At 34.9% G+C, this 20,089-nt stretch overlaps 1 protein-coding gene across 1 annotated transcript in view; it reads right to left on the bottom strand.

Annotated features, from left to right (window-relative positions):
• The window catches only part of WDR11 (WD repeat domain 11), a 52,546-nt gene extending 32,954 nt beyond the window's left edge, over positions 1-19,592 (bottom strand). The window contains exons 1-10 of the mRNA XM_039331991.1: positions 19,287-19,592; positions 16,778-16,889; positions 16,045-16,198; positions 12,051-12,224; positions 9,439-9,625; positions 7,700-7,865; positions 4,901-5,018; positions 4,171-4,366; positions 2,713-2,816; positions 1,625-1,795 (exon numbers count right to left, since the gene is read on the bottom strand). Coding sequence (XP_039187925.1) covers positions 1,625-1,795; positions 2,713-2,816; positions 4,171-4,366; positions 4,901-5,018; positions 7,700-7,865; positions 9,439-9,625; positions 12,051-12,224; positions 16,045-16,198; positions 16,778-16,889; positions 19,287-19,372 — 1,468 coding nt within the window. The 5' untranslated portion in view covers positions 19,373-19,592. The remainder of the gene's footprint in view (positions 1-1,624; positions 1,796-2,712; positions 2,817-4,170; positions 4,367-4,900; positions 5,019-7,699; positions 7,866-9,438; positions 9,626-12,050; positions 12,225-16,044; positions 16,199-16,777; positions 16,890-19,286) is intronic.
• Positions 19,593-20,089: the final 497 nt, after the last annotated feature.

Raw genomic sequence — 20,089 nt, 5'->3', positions numbered from 1 at the left:
GCTAAATAATATTTTTCCATATCTAAATTATGTTGTATAAAATTTATCCATTTTTCCCATACCGCAAAAAATTTCTCTTGAGATTGCTCCTTTAAAAAAGCCGAAATCTTTGCCATTTCTGCCAAATACGAAACTTTATAAAACCACTCTTGTAAAATAGGCAAGGATTCCTTCTTCCAATATTGTCCTATTAACAGCCTAGCGGCTGTAATCAAATTTAGCATCAATATAACCTCCCTAGCATCACAATCAGTAACAATACCTAATAAAAATAATTGCGGAGTAAATTTTACCCTCCTTCTAAAAATTCTCTGAATATTCCACCATATCTTAATCCAAAAAGCTTTTATATGCTTACACGTCCACCAGATATGATAATAAGTAGCATCCAAGTGTCCACATCTCCAGCATTTCGGCTGTAAATTAGAGTACATAATGGACATTTTCTTTGGATCAAGGTGCCATCTATAAAACATCTTATAAAAATTCTCTCTTAAATTTTGCGCTTGTGTGAATTTAACATTTCTTGTCCAAATAAGTTCCCAAGTATCCATTGAAATCGATTCACCAATATTCTGTGCCCATTTAATCATACAATCTTTAACTAATTCAGATTCTGAATCCAATTCCACTAAAACCCCATAAACTCTCTTAATATATGGGTTGGCCTTTGATCTCTTACTTGTTTTAGGAAAGTTTCATCTTCTCTAAGCCAGCCCATTTTACGATCCATCTTCCATCTGTCCACTATTTGTCTATATTGGAACCATGAATAAGTTAGATTTTCATGTATTAGCTCTTCCAAAGATTTTAACTGCCAGTCTTGGCCATCCCATCTAAGTAACTGTGCATAAGAAACCATATCCATATTAACCCCTTTCCTTATACCTTCTATGGCATGCCGAGGTATAGCCCATAATGGTATTTTAAAATCAAATTTATAATACTTCCTCCACACTCTAAGCAAAGAGATTCTTATAATATGAGACTTAAAAACCCAATCCACTTTTTTATTAAATATTAAATAGGCATGCCATCCAAAAAGTAAATCCCAACCTTCCAAATGAAGTATTTCTATATTTGTTAAATTCACCCAATCGCTGATCAATGTTAGTACTACAGCATCATAATACAATTTCATATTTGGTACCTTGAGTCCACCTCTCTCACGAAAATCTTGCATTATTTTAAGTTTCACCCTTGGTTTTTTCCCTGCCAGTATTTAAGTATTTTTATATGTGACCTAGAGAATTCTAATTGGGTGACGAATAATATTTTTAAAGGAAAATACAGTCAACCATAAGGCCATCTTTCTGAGACAGTGTTTTATAACAAAAATTAAAGAGATAATTGGTCAGATTCATTTTAGAACATTACATTTTTAGTGGTTTATAGTCTGAAAAAATATTACTAATTGCAATTTCTAAAATATAAAGCATAAAAACCTACAATCAAGAGGAAGTAAGATTATAAATAAATAAATAAATTATATTTTCAAGCAGCTTAGTGATAAGTTATTTCCCATAGAAATATTTTCTGAAACTGCACTGAAAATTACACAAACCTATTAATTCATAGTTGAACTGAAAAATATAATGAACTTTACTCTTTCAAGAATACTTACCAACAGCAAGCAGGGGATGATATTGCTTAATATTTTTGGTGGTAAGAGGTGGACACATGCGAATAGCAAATGGAGGCAAAGGAAGTCCTGAAAGTAGTCCTGTTAAAATGAACTTCAAATGTACTTCTTGCAAACAATAACTTTTTGCTTGCTCTTCGGTAGATAGTGCACCTTTATTGTAGGACACAAAAGAAAAAAGCTGTTTCTGGCAATATGCAACTCTCTCTCTCTCTCTCTCTCTCTCTCTCTCTCTCTGTGTGTGTGTGTGTGTGTGTGTGTAATTAATGTGTGTGTGTGTGTGTGTGTGTATTATAATATTGCAGGAAAAATATTTCCATTATAGTATAATGGTTTTAATGGGTAATTGCTTATGCTTAAGCATGAATCCACTTGAACCAAAAGGTTATTTTTACATATTAGCATAATCTAAGAACAACCTGAATTAATTTCTGTGGGAATTGTGCATTCTTCTATTTAATAATGCACATATTTAATCAAAACCAAAGTCACCCACACAGTATAATTCATGTTTCATTTCCTGACAATTTAACCTTGAATATATCCAACTTTTAATTCTCTCACATCTTTTCATTATATTGCCATGACCCAACATTTTGTTATTAAAGAATGAGAGGGAAATAGACCAGAATATATTAGAGAAATATAAAATGAACTAAATGAACTAAACTCAATGAAAATACAGAAAAATCCTTAGTAAATCCAAGAGAAGCAATACCTTTCAACAGTCTTGACACTGTAAATGTAAGAAAATATTTACTGTGAGCAGGTTTTGTAGATATATCATTCTGAATATTTATGTATGGGTGGCACCCTGCACTTTTATTATCCAGATGTAATATTCTTGCATTTATCCTTGTGGGCTTTAAATATAAAGGATTTTGCAATGAAGGATGTCACAAAAGTCGTTGTAATTATGATTGCTTAATAATAAATGGAAATATTCCAAAGTTGCAATTTCCTAAAATAATACTTTCAATAATTTATTTGTGAGCAAAGTTAAAAGTCTGCACACATATGCATGTGTATCAACAATGTATTCATAGTTCTATACTTTTTCTTCCACTTACTTATCATATTATCCAGTGACAGATCTGGAAGCTTATTCTGCAAGGTTCCAACAGGAATTCCACAGAATGAGATAGGTGAATACAAGGGTGATATGTTCGAATGGCTAAAAATAGCAACAAGAAAACTTCAGCATGCAGCATTGAATTATCTTCTAATATAAACAACAAATAGAACCCAGGTAGAATTGTATACGAGGATTGGTACCAAGCAAGATAAGGGACCCTTGATTTTCACTGGTTACAATGAAAGCATCAGAGAGTAGATTTAATCTCTTCTCTAACAGTTCCTGCATGTATTTGTTTTTTAATTTCCCCATAAAGTATCTGAATTACTATTATTTATGACTGGAATAAACAATTTATTTTCATGAATTCTTAAAGAGTAATACTTTCCTAATCAATTGACTAAAATTCATGTATATTTCAGATGTTATCTACTCCCACATGTGCTAAGAGTAACAGTGAGTGTTTTAGCTAGTGTTAATTACTTGTCAACAGTGAAATATATTGAGGAGATAAACAAAATCCAATGAAATTTGATAAAATTTGCCATTTAATATATTTACTCCATAAATTTGCAGATACAAATTCCTTTCTAGTGCGTTAAAATTTAATATGGCTAGCTAAAACAATATATTGCTAGGATATGGCCAAAGTTACCAGCTTATTAATGCTAAAACAATTAACTTATTAATGCTAAACTTATTCTAAATATAAGTTTATAACATTATTACTCTAAAAGTTATGCCTACAATCATAGACACTACAGAATTTTTGGCAAAATTTATGTTTTACTTTATTAATATCTTATTAGATTTGGGTAGCATTTCAAACTACTTTGGGGATTACAAGCTCAGCATTGAACGATTGACTGCTTACATGCCATCAAGTTTCTGTCAACTCTTAATGACCACATAGATTTTCAGCATGCAGCAAGCCAAGTCCAAAACGCTGCCAGTATCTTTATTTATACGATTTGCTTAATGTTTCTTATATTACTATGGCTCTAAATATCTGTCATCTGACATAACCTAAAACCCAATATAGCAAAAATTTCTTCCACAAGAAGAAGCACAAAGACAAACAGCTCTGAGTTGGGTAAGTGGGAGTGCAAACATACAGAATGATTACTATCTTTATCCATAGCAAGTGTGATTCCTTAAAGAATAAAATACTGGGATTCATGTAGCATCAAGTGGCAATGGAACTACATTTCATATAAACCACATGCAGTTTTTATTAAGCATTATCTTCACGTGGTTATTAGCTACAAACTATGGTTCATGTTACTTTTTGAAGATTGCATTTGTATTAAATTTCATTCTTGCTGGCTCTAGAAAGGTGGTACCACAAACAGGCTACGATTTTTGGTTTGTTATGCCAGAAATACTGTGTAATAATTATTCTCAAGCATTCCCTATATACATATGTAATGGAATAAAAATGATACTAAGTTACCTGGTACGTATACCTTGGCCTGAAATGGTGGATTTCAGCTCCCATATCATTACTCTTCCATCGCTGACTATAAGAGCTACAGAATTTTCATTAACTGGACAGCTCACCATACTAAACGGGCGAACAGTCTTAGTAACCCTAATGGCATCACACTGACTTCGTAAGTCGTAGATAAGTTCCTGAATGGGCTCAGGATCTGTAAATGTTAAATTGTAAGATATCAGACATTTGCAGCTATCAGTTCTATGAATTAAATGCATTCCTGTTAGTCTTTTGTTTTTCACTGTAAAATTAATATGATATGAACTCAAGCTAGTTTGCAACATTGATGTAAAAAGTTGAATACTTTCTAGCAGAGGAAGTTAATTTGCCACACACCACATTATGGAGAATAAGTGAACATAATAAAAGACTCAGTAAATGGTTGCTAGAGCCTTAAGTATAGGAACATACAATGTACATTATCACAGCATATATAGACTGTGCCCTTTGATTACTGTCCAAGTCCATCTATTTCTGTATCTGTACTCACACAAAGCTTTATTGTATTGGATTATCAGCATGTTATCTGCTTTAAATAATGAAATATCATCACGCTAAAATTGTACTTATTTTTAATTCTAGCTGCAATCTAAACAATCATGTAATCTGAATAACAGTGAAACTAACTGTCAGTTAAAACATAAATTCATATGAATTTATGGTGACAGGCATATGATTGGTGACTTACCTGCTGACTCTTCATTTGAGACAACACTTGAATTACTGGTAGATCTGCGAACTCTCAGAGATATACAGCCATTTTCATGCAGGCAGATCAATCCATCACGCTGACAACAAGGAATTACCTAGACAAAAGATATAAAAAAGCGACTGAGAGTAACACTTTTAATATAAATTTCATGGGTATTAATGAGTAGGAATTGTCATAGCTGTATGAAGTATTTCTATATTGGATCTTAAAACAGAATTTAGCTACCTTAAAACTCACCAGTTTCATTTTAAAGTCTTCTTAACTTAACTCTGCAGCTTAAAGAATGCCCAGCCTACTTTTCCAATAGTTCCAATTGTTCTTATATATCTCTTGAACAATATTTTTCAGGTTATTTGTAAATAAAAAATAAAGAATGAACACATCCAGATTCAGCAGTTTCATTCCATACAGCATTAAACCTTGTGAATTCTCAAGCTTCCTCCTTCCATTATATATTCAAGATGGACAGTATTTAATATTTATTTGCTACATATATGTAGGGGTGTGGGTCTATACGTATGTTGTTTATAGTATGTTTAGGTGTGTGTCATGTATGTGTTTCACTTTGAGAGTGGGCAACTAAATTTCATTTTTGATGTGTACCGTTGTACCCACAGTAAAAAAAATGACAATAAAGGTTATCTTACCTTATCTATCTTAAGCAATATTATTTTATCAGTATTTATTAGTATATTTCCCTTAATGGTGGGAACACAATATACATAGGTCAGGAGATGGCAAAGGGGGAAAATCCTTTTAATGTGAATAATATAATATTACAGATGTTCCTTGACTTACAAATGCAATTGGGACTGGAATCTCAGACACTGAGCAAAGTGGTCATTAAACAAGACACCTATGTGACTGCTTTGTTCAACAACTACAATCCCATTGCTCCTGATTACATTTGTTAAGAGATCTCCTGGGTCATTAAGCGGACACAGTAAAGGGGGATGCCTGCTGAATTCCGTTCGGTTTGGAGAAGGGAACTGCTTTAGTGGGAACGGAGCTGGATTTTTCAGGATCCGAGTTCTTTTTTTCCACTCCCGGAAAGGAGATGAACTCTTCCAGTATGATAAAGAGAGGGAGCTCCAATCTTGAAGTTTCCAGCTCTGTTCCTGTAGCCCACTGGAATTTGCCTCCCCTCTGTGCACAGACAACTCCTTCAAAAGTTGCAGAAATGAAGTTCAGATCTTTGGGATCTGACCTCCATTTCTGCAGCCCCTTGGGGAAGTTGCTTTCCCCTCTGTGTGTAAGAGGGGGCTCCTTTGGAGCTCTGCAGTAATGGAAGTCAAATCTTCAGGATCTGAGCTCCATTCTGCAGCCTTCTGGAGAATTCCACTCCATTCGTGGAGGAGAAGGGCTGCAGGCAGCAGTAGCTTGCAACACTGACTTTCTGGGGATGGCAGCAGGAGAAGACTGCAAATGGCATGACATCATTGCAGACAGCTTTGCAATTGATCCTAAGTGTGAACAGATCACCAAGCATCCAAGATTGCGATCATGTGACCACAGAGCGGGTGTGGGATTTTACAAAGGCCAGAAGTTGTAACACATTCTTTCTGAGGCTGTCATAACTTTGAACAGTTCTTAAACAATCAGTTGCAACTTAAAATGCTAACAATAACACACTTCAACATTAAATTATGCATTCATTTAAACAGTAAGAATATTTAGTGTGATAAAATTCTATATTATACGATACTGGTAGATTCACTCAGTTCACTTCTATGAAAATATATCCAACTTTTTTCCCATTATAGGAAACAATACAACCAAAGCAGAAAACATAATTAAATTTGCTTTTGGATTTTAAAACTAAAAGGGCAGACTGGTCACCTAATTTATTATATATATATATACATAGAGAGATAATATGGGTTATAGTCATGCCTTAGGCCAGGGGTGTCAAACTCAATGTCATTGAGGGCCGCATCAACATTGCGGTTGCTCGTGGGGGGCCAGGTGGTGTGGCCAGGGTGGGCATGGCCTACTGGGTGGGCGTGGATGGGTAGGCGTGGCCAGCTCTACATCGTTCATGTCAAGGGTGCCTGTGGGGGGCTGGGCAGGAGTGGGACAGATCTGAGGTTCTCTGGCAGAAGGGAGTGGGACCAGGGCAAGTGCCAAGGCATGGTGCATTTCTTCATTCCTCACAAAGGGTGACACCTCCCCAGCATGCACCCAAGGCGCGGGGCCAATGCGGCAGGAACTGGTTCCTCACTGTTTCTGGACGGCCTTGTGGAGCTAAGACTGAATGCATTTCAGCATAGATGGCCACCACAAAATTGTACATTGTACACTGGCTCCCGGCCAGCCAGTTCCCTCACTGTTTCCAGGATGGCTTCACAGGCCACATGAAACCACTTTGTGGGCTGCATCCGGCCCCTGGGCTTTGTGTTTTGACATGTCTTCCTTAGGCACTAAACCAGCAGTGTAACCTTGGAGCTTGGGCCAGCCACTGTCTCTCATTCCTAAGAAAAAAACAATGGCAAACCACTTCTGAAAATTTTATCAAGAAAACTTCAGGCAGCTGCCAGGAATCAATACTGACTTAAAGGCATGTACTTTCCATAGAAAATACAAAGCAAACAACATGGTATGTTTTTGGAAGCAGCTTTCTGAAAAAAAGTTAGATTGTACTTAATATATCAAACCAAAACCAGATAATGAAGCCAGATTTCTTTTTATTTAAAATTTTTATGTATTAAAGAAAGAAGAGAGTGAAATGTATAACTTTCTTTCTAAAATATGCTAAATAGTAAGTGTATTTATTACCTGTAGAAAAGGTACTCCTGTTCTTTCAATTGCTATTACACCTACTGTCTGATTGACTTCAAGATCCAGAACCAAGATTTCTCTTGAGTACAGTAATAACATGTAATTTCGCTTGGAAGGTAGGTAGGATAGCTGAAGGCAGTCATTCAATGTTACTGATTCAGCACTAAACAGACCACAAATATACTTATTACATGCTTTTAATTGAAAGTGGACTATGTTTTATCAAGCAATTAATAATCAAATAATTAAAATTAAACCCGCAACCAAATTACATATGCATTTTAGGTCTCTTGGCTTGTAGGCGTCATTTTAGCAGTTTTTAATAATATTTCAACATTGATTTGTTTTAATTATTTTTCACCTGTTTGGATAATTTGTAAGCCGCTCAGGAATCATTTTGTAAGAGAGATGAGTAGCATAAAATTTTAATAAATAAAATAACAAATATATGATAGCATATGTATATAAAATTGCATAGCAGACACTACAATGACTGTTTTTTATTCCTGCTCTTTTGCTAACTGATAGTGCAAGTAGTGAACATTGTATTAACATATACTGCAATTCATTTCTGAACTGATGAAAGGAATTTTATATTTCACTTTGTTCATAAGTTCAGACTAGGCCAAAATGAATCTATTGTTTGAGGTACTGACTTCTGGCTAGTGATATTCATTTTATAAAGTCCAGGTAAAGTATACATCTCACTTATCAATTAATGTGACAGTAAATATGGGCTAATATAGGATTGTAGATTTTATCCAAGTAACCGATATTTTGACTGATTGCCTTGATTAATGCATTAATAGTTGAAAGGGAACAACTTGCTTATTTCCCAATGCTTTCCAGCAGTACATAATTTTTCTCCACCTTAACCAATCGAAAATGGATTTGGTAATTTAACTGGAGGATATAGATCAGTGGTGGCGAACCTATGGCACAGGTGCCAGAGGCAGCACTCTGTGAGCATGTGTGTCGTCGCCCCAGTCCTAGGCCTTCAGCTGGGTTTTATAAAACCTTTTCGCTTTAGGCCTCCGCCGCCTTGTACAAAAAAAGGTTCAGTCAATTCAACTTCTCGCAGGGAAAAAAAAAAAGATCTTGCAAAGTTGGAATTGATTGATTGAACTTTTTAGTCCCACCCAGTCTGCCGTTACCACTGCAACCACGCCCACCCACTGGGCCACACCCACCCGACACTCGACAGTGCATAAGTGGGTTTTGGTTGCAGTTTGGGCATTTGGTCTCTAAAAGGTTCGCCATCACTGATATAGACTAAGAGAAATACTGAAAGCTTAGAGTTTAAATTTTAAAATACCACAAAATACCAAAAATTGTCTGTACCACTTATTAAGCTACAAAAAATGCACTGACAGCCCAAGTTTCATTTTTGATAATTCTGTACATTATAATCACTAGAATTTAAACAGACATAAAAAGTAAGTTGAAATTGCCATCAAAGCTATTGAAAAATGAAGCAACATTGTAACTATTTAATTCTACTTCAGAATTAATGTTTGCTTGTTAAGATCACATTACAATATAAACTGATACATTTGATTAAGTATTTGAAGAAAACTATATGGAATGAGAAAGAAATAAAATATATATTTCAATATTTGCCAAGGGGAAAAATGCAATGATCAAGTTTATGACTGTTAAGGGCATGGTTATTAAGTAAGGCAGTTTGAAAAGAATAATTCTTGAGAACATTAGGAGAAATCATAGTTAATACATACCTTGGTTTTTCATTAGTGATGAGAATTTTCACTTTGTCCAGAGCCTTTTTAGCTCCTGTGGCAGATACCAACTTATTATGAACAGGACTAGAATGAGGGCTGGAAATATAGACCTTTTTTCCTGAACTGATAGGAGCTTTAGAAGGAGAGAAGTCTGAAATAAACACTATTCCTTCACTTGTAAGCACTGCATGAAAAAAGATAATAGTAGTAAATACACAAAGTAATTAAATCATATAATTTCATGGTTACTATACTAACAGAGTTCAAATGTAAATGATTTCATGCAATGCTGAAGTAGATGGCAGACAGCTCAAAGGAATGTTCTTGGCAAAAAACCAGAGGACTATTTTGTTTTCACTGATTATAGGCCAAACAGTCTCAATAGTTAAATTTATATGGTTTTTATGTATATGAGTACAGTACTAAGAAAACAAAATCTTCAGTACATTGTATTTGTTACTTCAAAATGAAGCAGTGTAAACAAAGCATTATCTTCTCAAAACCTTCAGGTGTTCTTAACTGCTTAACTTGCAGTACACTTATCTGTAAGTATACTACATACTTGGAACTGAGTACCAATGGATTTATGTGGAGTAAGCATACTAAATAATGATTCTTCTGCATTTCCTTTTGTCTATACACACACACACACACACACACACACACACACACACACATATTCTAAGATTTTCGCGGGTGTTTGTATGTAGGTCTTTGGTTATTCGGGTTTTCTCCCGCGTAAAATTGGAAGTGTCTTGGCGACGTTTCGACGAAGTCCCATTCGTCATCTTCAGGCTGGTGTTTTCAGCTTCGTGCTTTGAGGAGCAACGTGTGGTCTTAGCTGTTTCTTCCTTTTAGCTGCCAGTGGGGGTATGAACTGATTGGGTGGGAGCTTGGCTGTGTTCTGATTGGGTGGAGGTGTGTTCTGATTGGTTAGGGGTTTGGCTGTGCTCTGATTGGCTGCTCTGAGTGTTCTGTTTGGGTGGGGCTTTGTTGTGCTCAGGTTAGTCTGAGTTGCAGGGGGGTTTAAGATGGTGGGCTGCAAAACCCCCCTGCAACTCAGACTAACCTGAGCACAACAAAGCCCCCACCCAAACAGAACACTCCCCCAGCCAATCAGAGCACAGCCAACCCCCCCAGTAAAATTTAGTAAAATGTCAATAAAATTACTATAAAACCAATAAAACGCCTAAAATTTTTAGCACTCCCTGGTGCTCATTTATTTGTTTGGTTTTATATCTAGATAGATAGATAGATAGATAGATAGATAGATAGATAGATAGATAGATAGATAGATAGATAGATAGATAGATAGATAGATAGATAGATAGATAGATAGATAGATAGATATGTAGGTCTTTGGTTGTTCGAGTTTTCTCCCGCGTAAAATTGGAAGTGTCTTGGCGACGTTTCGACGAAGTCCCATTCGTCATCTTCAGGCTGGTGTTTTCAGCTTCGTGCTTCGAGGAGCACGAAGCTGAAAACACCAGCCTGAAGATGACGAATGGGACTTCGTCAAAATGTCACCAAGATACTTCCAATTTTACGCGGGAGAAAACCCGAACAACCAAAGACCTACATACAAACACCCGCGAATACCTCAGAAAACACACACACACATACATACATACATACATACATATATGTAGGTCTTTGGTTGTTCGGGTTTTCTCCCGCGTAAAATTGGAAGTGTCTTGGCGACGTTTCGACGAAGTCCCATTCGTCATCTTCAGGCTGGTGTTTTCAGCTTTGTGCTTTGAGCTTGCTGCTCAAAGCACGAAGCTGAAAACACCCGCAAAAACCTCAGAAAACATATATATATATATATATATATATATATATATATATATAAAAATAAAATAAAATAGTGACTTCAAGTATTTTCTAAAGCAGAAAGCTATGAATCAAATAAATAAATACCGTAAATGCCAGCGTACAAGGCGACCCGGCGTATAAGACGACCCCCGTCTTTATAGCCGGGCCGCATTCCTAGAACGTCGTCTTATACGCCGGAAACTACCAGTATTTCCGGCGTATAAGACGACCCCCGTCTTTGGCGCCGATTTCAGCGCTCGCGGAAGTCTCCTTATACGCCGGCATTTACGGTAAATAATTTTTTGTATTATAGAATAACACAGCTGTACAAAACATCACAGGTATAAATGGGCATTATATGAGCAGTTTGGAAGCTTCTTTACACTGATTGTGTTCTGAAGTCAAGTTACAAACCAGCATAGCTTTATATGCATGTTTTGATAGAAGATTGTAAATTCAAAGCTCTTGTTCTTATCCTTTATTTGTCTGCTTTAGAATCTGAAAAACACATCCTTTTGATAGCAGAGCTATCAAATAATTTAAATAACTAGAGTGCTTAGCATTAGTATTTACTTAAGTATGTTTCAAACTAGCAATCCTCAAATCACAATTAGTTTCCAAGCTATTTCTCAAAATGTCACACCAGATTCATTCAATCATTTTATATTGCTTTCGGCCTAATTTTTATTAATTTCTATGCAACTGGCAGTTATATCCAGTAACAAATACCTGATTAATAGCAATAGTCATACATGTGGACTAGAAGACCACTAGTTCTCTGATATCAAACTTACATGTTAAATTTGAAGGATCAAAAGGATCAAATGAAAAAGAAAGAATGTTTTCTGCATAACTTTTCTTCCACAATTTGGTGCCAGTATCAGCATTCCATAACACAATATAATTGGGAGGATGAACAGCAAGGAGCAAATCTCGAGATGCATCCTGATTCCATAACCACTGCATGTCTATCAAAAAGGAAGGCAGACTTATCAGTCCTTAAATTAAAAAAATATTTTCTCAGATTTTAAACTAAATCATATCAATAAATTTTATTTATCTATCCCACAGCCAAGACAACACTCTCAAACTACATGGCAAAATACATTCATAGAAGACTTAAGGACTCTAAACATCACATGGGAAGACACTAAAGTACTCACCAAAGACTGAAAATGCTAGAGATCCTGGCTGCCTGATATAGTAATAGCAATAGCATTTAGACTTATATACTGTTTCACATGCTTTACATGTGTGTGTAAGCAGTGTACAGAGTCAGCATATTGCCCCAACAATCTGGGTCCTCATTTTACCGACCTCGGAGGGATGGAAGGCTAAGTCAACCTTGAGCCAGTTATAGTCAAACTACCACACTGCAGGCAGCCGGCAGGCAGCAGAAGTAGCCTGCAGTACTGCATTCTAACTACTGCACCACTATGGCTCATATTACCTAGCATGGGAGGATCTAATGCTAAAGCTAATCCTATCTTTAATATTTTTATAAATACCTGAAGGCAGCCAACATACTGATACTCCTTCTTTCTCCTGGTTTCCCCATAGCAACAACCCTGTGAGGTGAATAGGGCTGAGAGAGAATGACTGGCCCAAAGACACCAAGCTGGCTTTCATGCTTAAGGCAGAGCTAGAATTCAGTGACCTGGTTTTTAGCCTGATGCCTTAATCACTAGACCAAACTGATTCTATAATTCACCATTTCTATTAATAAAGCAAAGTTTCACTTAAATAAAAAATACAACGCATTCTTTAACATCGCTGATTACAATACACAATAAACAAACATTATTTTTATTCTTTGAATAAGCCTTGTAACGAAGTCCACCAAACCATCTTTGCAATGTTGCCAGCATCGTTTATACGCAAACCGCAAAATTTGCAGAGCTCTACAATATTTGCTAATACGCCTTGATGATACATATTGCATAAGGATATCCCCAAATATTCCAGGCAGCAATGTAAACAGTTCTGTATGTATGTATGAGGTGAGGTCCCTTGGTAGTTCTGTCTTTGGGTAACTATTATCCAATATCTTTATTAATGACAAAGGGAATGGAGTAGAAGGAGCACCTATCAATTTTGCAGATGATAGCCAAATAGGGAGTCTGGCTAATATTTCAGAAGACAAAAATTACATTATGAACTGAAGCCAAACATTGGACCAAATCAAGTAAGTTGAATGGTCAAATGTGATAACAGCAAGGTCTTCCTCACAAATAGGACAAATCAAATACATAGGTACAGGAATGATTAGACTTGGTGATAGTGAGAAGGATTTCAAAATGCTAGTAGATTACCATCTGAAAAAGCTACAGTCAAGCATTTCAAACTTTAGCCTTCTCACTCTAGTCTAGAGTTAGAACTACCACTTAGTACTTGTCCTTAGTTATTAGATTCCATTTCCTATACATTTCCATTTGGTGAGCTCACAACTCTTTAAAGCTTTTTTCATTCTTCATTTTCATTAGGATAGTTCTGCCTCTGGTTTCAGTAATTCATTTTTCATTCTCTGCCAGGTCTTCAACTTGTTTATCAACTCCTGCCTGAATTTTTTAAAAATCTGTCTTCCTCAAACTGTAGATCAGGGGTTCTCAACCTTGGCAACTTTAAGACTTGTGAACTTCAACTCCCAGAATTCCTCAGCCAGCTTTGCTGTAGATAATTGGAAGAAAACACCTTGATATGTCATTAAATGCACTATGTGTATGTGTGTGCATGTGCGTGCATGCGTATGTACATGTGAGGGGGGATAGAGAGAGAGAGTGCAACAGTATAATGAACCCAAGTTTAAAAACCTGGTACCCGATATCTCAGTCTGTTATATTTAAGTTATGAATTGTAACCATCTCATTTCCATTTTATCATAGGGAAAAATCAAGATCAATTTCAAAATGCAATTACAGCATCTTATGCAGTGTCATTAAAGGAAAAATTTCCTGGGTCATTCTAGGCCGTTAAAAGTTTCTTAACAAGCAAATGATCAATTATTCATGAAGCTTATCTTGAAAATTTCATTTCACCCAGATGCTGTGAATTTTATTTCAGGAATAAAACACATTTATAACTGTGAAGCTAATGAGGAATGGGGATAGCACTGAAAACAGCAGGAGAAGTACAGTTTGCAAAAAGGAAAAACTGTCACAAGAGAGCTGACAAATATTAGAAGGTATTAAGATGGAAAATGTACTTTTAAAGAAAAAAGGTACAATCCAATTATTTATTTTTATTCAAGTTGCTATTGACCTCTGCTTTAAAAGAGAATTCCAATATATCATCTTTTACCTAAAAACATATAAACTGAGTAATTGTTAATCAGTTGATAAAAACATCTAAAGTCATGATTATTACTAGTAATGGCTGAAAATAAATATCTTGATTCTATTCCTGAGCGTAGAAGAAAGATTTAGCTTAGAAGACATTCCATAACTTCTCTTGGATGCTAGACAATGATGCTTTGGCATCTTTATGAGAAGTGTTAGACACAAAAATGCAGCTATTTTCCATATGTTCTGTTGCTAACCTAGAGTTCCATCCAATCACTGTTTTCAATAATTAATCTTACTAATTCAATAATAAAGTGGCTGAATCTGCATTTGGGAATAACAATATAATAAAAAAATGAAGTAATATTTTAAATGTATCGATTACATCATGTCTTTTTAGAATAGCCCAATCAAGAGGCAAGCCAGCATATGAAATCATTAAATGAATTATTATTTAATGTATAATTGTAAGCATGCATGCATATTAATTTATATTCCACCCTTTATTCATCAGTCAATGGCATATATAGTATTTCATCTCTCAATTTTCCACTACAAATTATAGCCATATAAGGTACATTTGATGGGGGGGGGGAAATTAACTAATGAGCTTCCGGATCTGATGGTAGATTAAAAAATGAATCTCATTATTCCTAGTCCAGCACCTTAAGTACTAAACTATGACTCTCTTTTTTTTATAATTTACAAATGACTGGATCTCAGTTCCCATTCTTTCAAGACTGAAATTATTTAAGCAGCCTCCTCACAATTTTATGTCTCTTTCCTTAAACTGAAGAACACCGGGTCATTTAACTTATTTACTATTTATTCCAAAGGCAATAAATCCTAAATAGCTTACCCATGTTACATTGTCCAGAATTTGAATTATTTAAGACCATAACAGGTTATGAGAACACAGTTAATAGTAATATTAGGAGAGAAAGATTAAGTGTAGAGGTGATAGGTTTAAAATTCATTCATAACCTTGATCATAATTACTTATTATGCAAGCATAATAATTTCTTCTTAGAAAATAGCATTTTGTCTACATACATTTTCAATAGGTTTAATAATTTCAAAATTATAAATTATACAAGTATAATTTCAGAAGTTAATCCTGTTTATTTCAGCAGGTTTTACTTCCAGATAAGAGTGTTCAAGATTGCAACTTGAGGATAATTATCTTTCCACTATATTTTATATAAAGTTTTAAAAACCTTTTACAATATGAAATAAAACCACAAAAAGTATGATACATGAGTGGTCTTAATTTTTTTAAAACTTTTTTAAAAAAAGTTTCTAAAACAAAAATTAAACATTAAAAATAGGGGCTTCATACCAAGTATATCTCCTACACTAGAAAGAATCTGCATATGTAACATTTTTGATGAAAATGAGAGTTTAAAAATCAACTAGTATTATATTATATATATTATATATTATATTATATTATTCTAACTAGTACAATTATTTATTACTGGAACATGATACGATATGAAAATTTTCTTACCTTGAATTGGTTTTGTATGCTCTTGGATTTCACAGCGAGCAGTTCCTGTAGCTACATCCCAAACAATTATCTTTCCACTGGCATCAGCAGTAGCCAAACGTAAAGCGTAAGGTGATCCAATATTGTGATGGTAGTTTTCCTTAGCCCATTTAACCTTAAGACAGGTAAGTGAAGCTAGTAGTCATTTAAAGCACTTAAAAGCATTACATAGTTTTTGGATCTCAGATAGTGAAGTTCTTTAGAAATTGAAACAGACTGATTTATGACATTTATAAATTTATAATGCAGAAAATATAATATATTGAAAAATAAAATAAATTTAAAATAAAAAATATTGCTTTCTTAAAATATCAACTAGCCACAAATCTGATCTATATCAGTCCCTCAACTCAGAAGATCTATGCCTGTTGAAACTGAAACGTTAAACAAGTTTTTATATAATTTTTTCTCTTTGTCAAATAGTCCACAAAGGATTAGGTATATTGTAAAACTACATAATGTTTATCTGTTGGAAAACAGAAATCTAAAGAGTGGAAGTAAAGTATCCTGTCTAAATGGAATAGCTGACTAGAATCAAAAATACTCCTCTAAAGAAGTCAGACTGGGAAATACAATTTATTAAAGGTCACTGTTAAAGAGTAAAAGGCAAGTGTGGTTAAAACATCATAAATCATTTTTATGAAGAAACTTGCTTGTATAACAACAAGCATTCTAATGATTCTTTTCAATATACCTTGACTACAGTAGCCTTGTGCTTTTCCAAAACCTGTAAAGTCTGAGCTGTTTTGGAGTCAATCACCAGAATGAGGGAATGGCATCCATATGCAATCAGTCCTTGCCAGCCCCTATATAAATAGTAATTATAATATTAAATATACAAAAAATCATTTTGCTGGATCTTCTTAGAAATTTACGGTATGTTGCTAAAATGATAGAAAAGACAAAGAAAAATGTACTTATTTGTTATTATGCACCAGAAATAATTTTCTTGTATATCCAATCACACTTACAATAAAGAATATTGTACTGTATTGTATTTAGTTCTTGGATAACTCTTAATGTGTTTCAAATTACATTTTTTCCAGGCTTAGAAAATATCCTGATAAAATAACTGGAAAAGGATATTAGCCATAGTTCTTATTTATCAACATTCTTCTTGCAATATCTTGTCCAAAAATCTCCTTCCCTCTTTCACTTTTAATTTCAGGACTTACAAACTTAAAGGTACAGTTGTACCTATAAAGTCATGTTTATTTTTAAGGTATCTTAAATTCTGGAGTAAATGAAGGCTTATACATGAAGTGAACTAAAAAATGACTATAAATATACATATGTGCATATGTAAATAAAGCTGTTCATCAATATTAGGAATGGACCTATATGATAACAATATAATTGTGTTTTTTTTGTAAAAAAATTTATTTTCAATTTTACATTACATTCATAAAAAATACTTCAGATAAAGAGTAAAATAAATTTATACACACAACTTTCGATATTGCTCACCCATTTCCCCCAAACCGCATCCACCCTCTTACCTCTTCTCTCACTTCCCTCTTTCCCTCTTCTTTCTCACTCTCCCCCTCTCCTCCTTCTCCTCAACCTTCCTACTTACTTCTCCCCTTCCTCCTATCTTCTCACTCCGGATGCAGTCCAGGGGAAATGCCCGAGCAATTTCTCTCTCAAAATCAAAACATCAATATATATACAATAAAACTATTTCTACTTATCTGAGCTATTTAACCTTCAACCCCCCCCACCCCCTACCCCCCAGACTTCCCAGAGCCAAGTAAAGGGTTATACAAACATATTAAACATAACCTATTTAAGTTTACTAATTATACAATAACCAAAATCATACTAACCCTTAACTCTCTTCAAACTTTAACATCATAATTTTATAAACAAATCCATTACTCATAAAATAAATGAAACTTTGTAGTTCCATATTTATTCTGAACATATTCTATCCATCTTCTCCATACAATAACATATCTCTCTTGTGAATGGTCCTTTAAATAAGCAGAAATTTTAGCCATTTCTGCTAAATTAGAAACCTTAAATACCCATTCTTCTAAAGAAGGCAGAGAGTTTTTCTTCCAATATTGACCCACCAATAATCTTGCTGCTGTTATTAAATTCAACATTAAAATAGTTTCTTTAGCATCAAAATCCACAAAAATACCCAAAAGAAATAATTATTTTGAATTGAGATGTTTAGTTTTTTCTTTTGTTCTTATCCTCCGTTAATATGCAATACTCAAAGTCTGGATTTGGGATAATATACAATATTGGAAATAAATAAATAAATATCATGCATTATCATTATCAAATGCCATGTATCATCATCATTCTATATTAATATTTTACTTTTATTCATTAAACATGAACCTCAGTGAACTGAACATTCAAATTGGCTGGCACTGATGGTTGACACGGGTTGCTATCTCCTTAAAATATAAGAGGTTCCGAGTAGCGCAGTTTTTTGTAACATTGCTGGAGTTATTGCAGGAAGCTGCAGTTTCTTGATGTGTTTTGCAATTATTATTATTATTTAATTATTGTTATTATTTTCATTACACTAGTTTTCACCAAGAATTTCAAGCCCATCTCATGGCCTTCATTATTAGACAGTGATATAAACACGATGCCAAAATAAAATGAAATCTTCACATAGTCTCCCCCCCTCTCTACCAGAAAATAATTATTTATAATACTGAAAATAACAAAACTTTGGTGAGAGGCAATATTATCCTCCCTTAGATTTTGATCTCTCGGCTGCCATTCCACACTTTTCTTGTTTTCACTCCAACTTCTACAGGATTAATGTACACGACTACGGTGTTTCCAGTCTCTCCATATCATAGCGCAGACCTTTGTGCTGTGTTGTTTAAGCACACGTCTCACATGAAACCTTCAAACAGGCTTATGAAATCATTCAGGTGGTTTCCTTCCTTTTAGCATAAAAAAGGCGCCTTCATACAGTAACCATAATATTCAACCTCTTGGTCACATTTTTTTCAACACTCCATGTCTCCACTATATTACAGGTACAGGGAGAGCCTTGCAAGTACATCCCATTAAGCTTTATAGGATTTCTATGATGATGATTGGTAACAATTCATAATCTGCCTCTTAACTCTCCAAAGCATGATCTTCTATTCTAGAGCGGCTCACAGCCCGTCCACATGCATACCCTAAAATTGCTGTCCCTCCGACGTTTCCTATTTTTTTCTACTTACCAGTCTGCCGCCCCTCTATTCTGAGGGTTAAGTGCCCCAGTGAGGGTCCGAGCCGAAAGTTTGATGTTTACCATGTAAGGCTGCATGGCCGAGAAGAAAACAAAAGGACGAGCGAACTAAAACGGCCGACGTCTGAAACCCAGGAAACACTCTCGTCGGTTGGGGCGCCACTAATCCTTGTCCCTAATTGATCCGACTTGTCCTGCTGGCTCCAGAATTTTGGTTCCGCCGACGCTTACAAAAACGAAACGAAACGAAACGAAACGAGCGAGGGGCAGTTTGGGCGCTTGAATTGATTCTTTTGCGCATGCTCAGCAAAAGAGCTAACCCAAGGCTTCAGGTCGTTTTTCTCTGATTTCTGTTCATGGCTTGAGCTTGTGCGGTCAAAGGATAAACTTTGCTTTCCGTTATTCGAGGGGAAAAGAAAGGAATACATGATTTGCAACACCTGTACAATTAAGATTGCTATTGTCTCTGTGTTGGGAGAATCCAGGCAGGCAAACTCAGGCTGAAATCATATCATGCACAAATTAGAATAAATCCCATTGAACCGATTTTGAAGTTAATTACATAGAACTGTGTTGTTAATTCTTTACCTAGGAGAAAAGCAGTGAATTTGCCAGCTATTTTACTAATCCAAACTAATAAACATAAATTGTCTGCAACAAGTTTATATAAAAAGATGTATTTATTGGGTTTCAGCTTGTTTTTTTTCTCCCAAAGGAGAAATACGTTATTTGAAAGTCACTTTTTTTTCCAAAAGGGAGTGTAGTCATCTAATAACTGAAAGTTCTGGATCTGGT

Source organism: Crotalus tigris, unplaced genomic scaffold, assembly GCF_016545835.1.
Source record: "Crotalus tigris isolate CLP2741 ecotype Arizona unplaced genomic scaffold, ASM1654583v1 scf7180000017536.10889498, whole genome shotgun sequence".
NCBI lineage: Eukaryota > Metazoa > Chordata > Lepidosauria > Squamata > Viperidae > Crotalus > Crotalus tigris.
The sequence above is the reverse complement of the archived record's forward strand: the minus strand, read 5'-3'. Positions and strand labels throughout refer to the sequence as shown.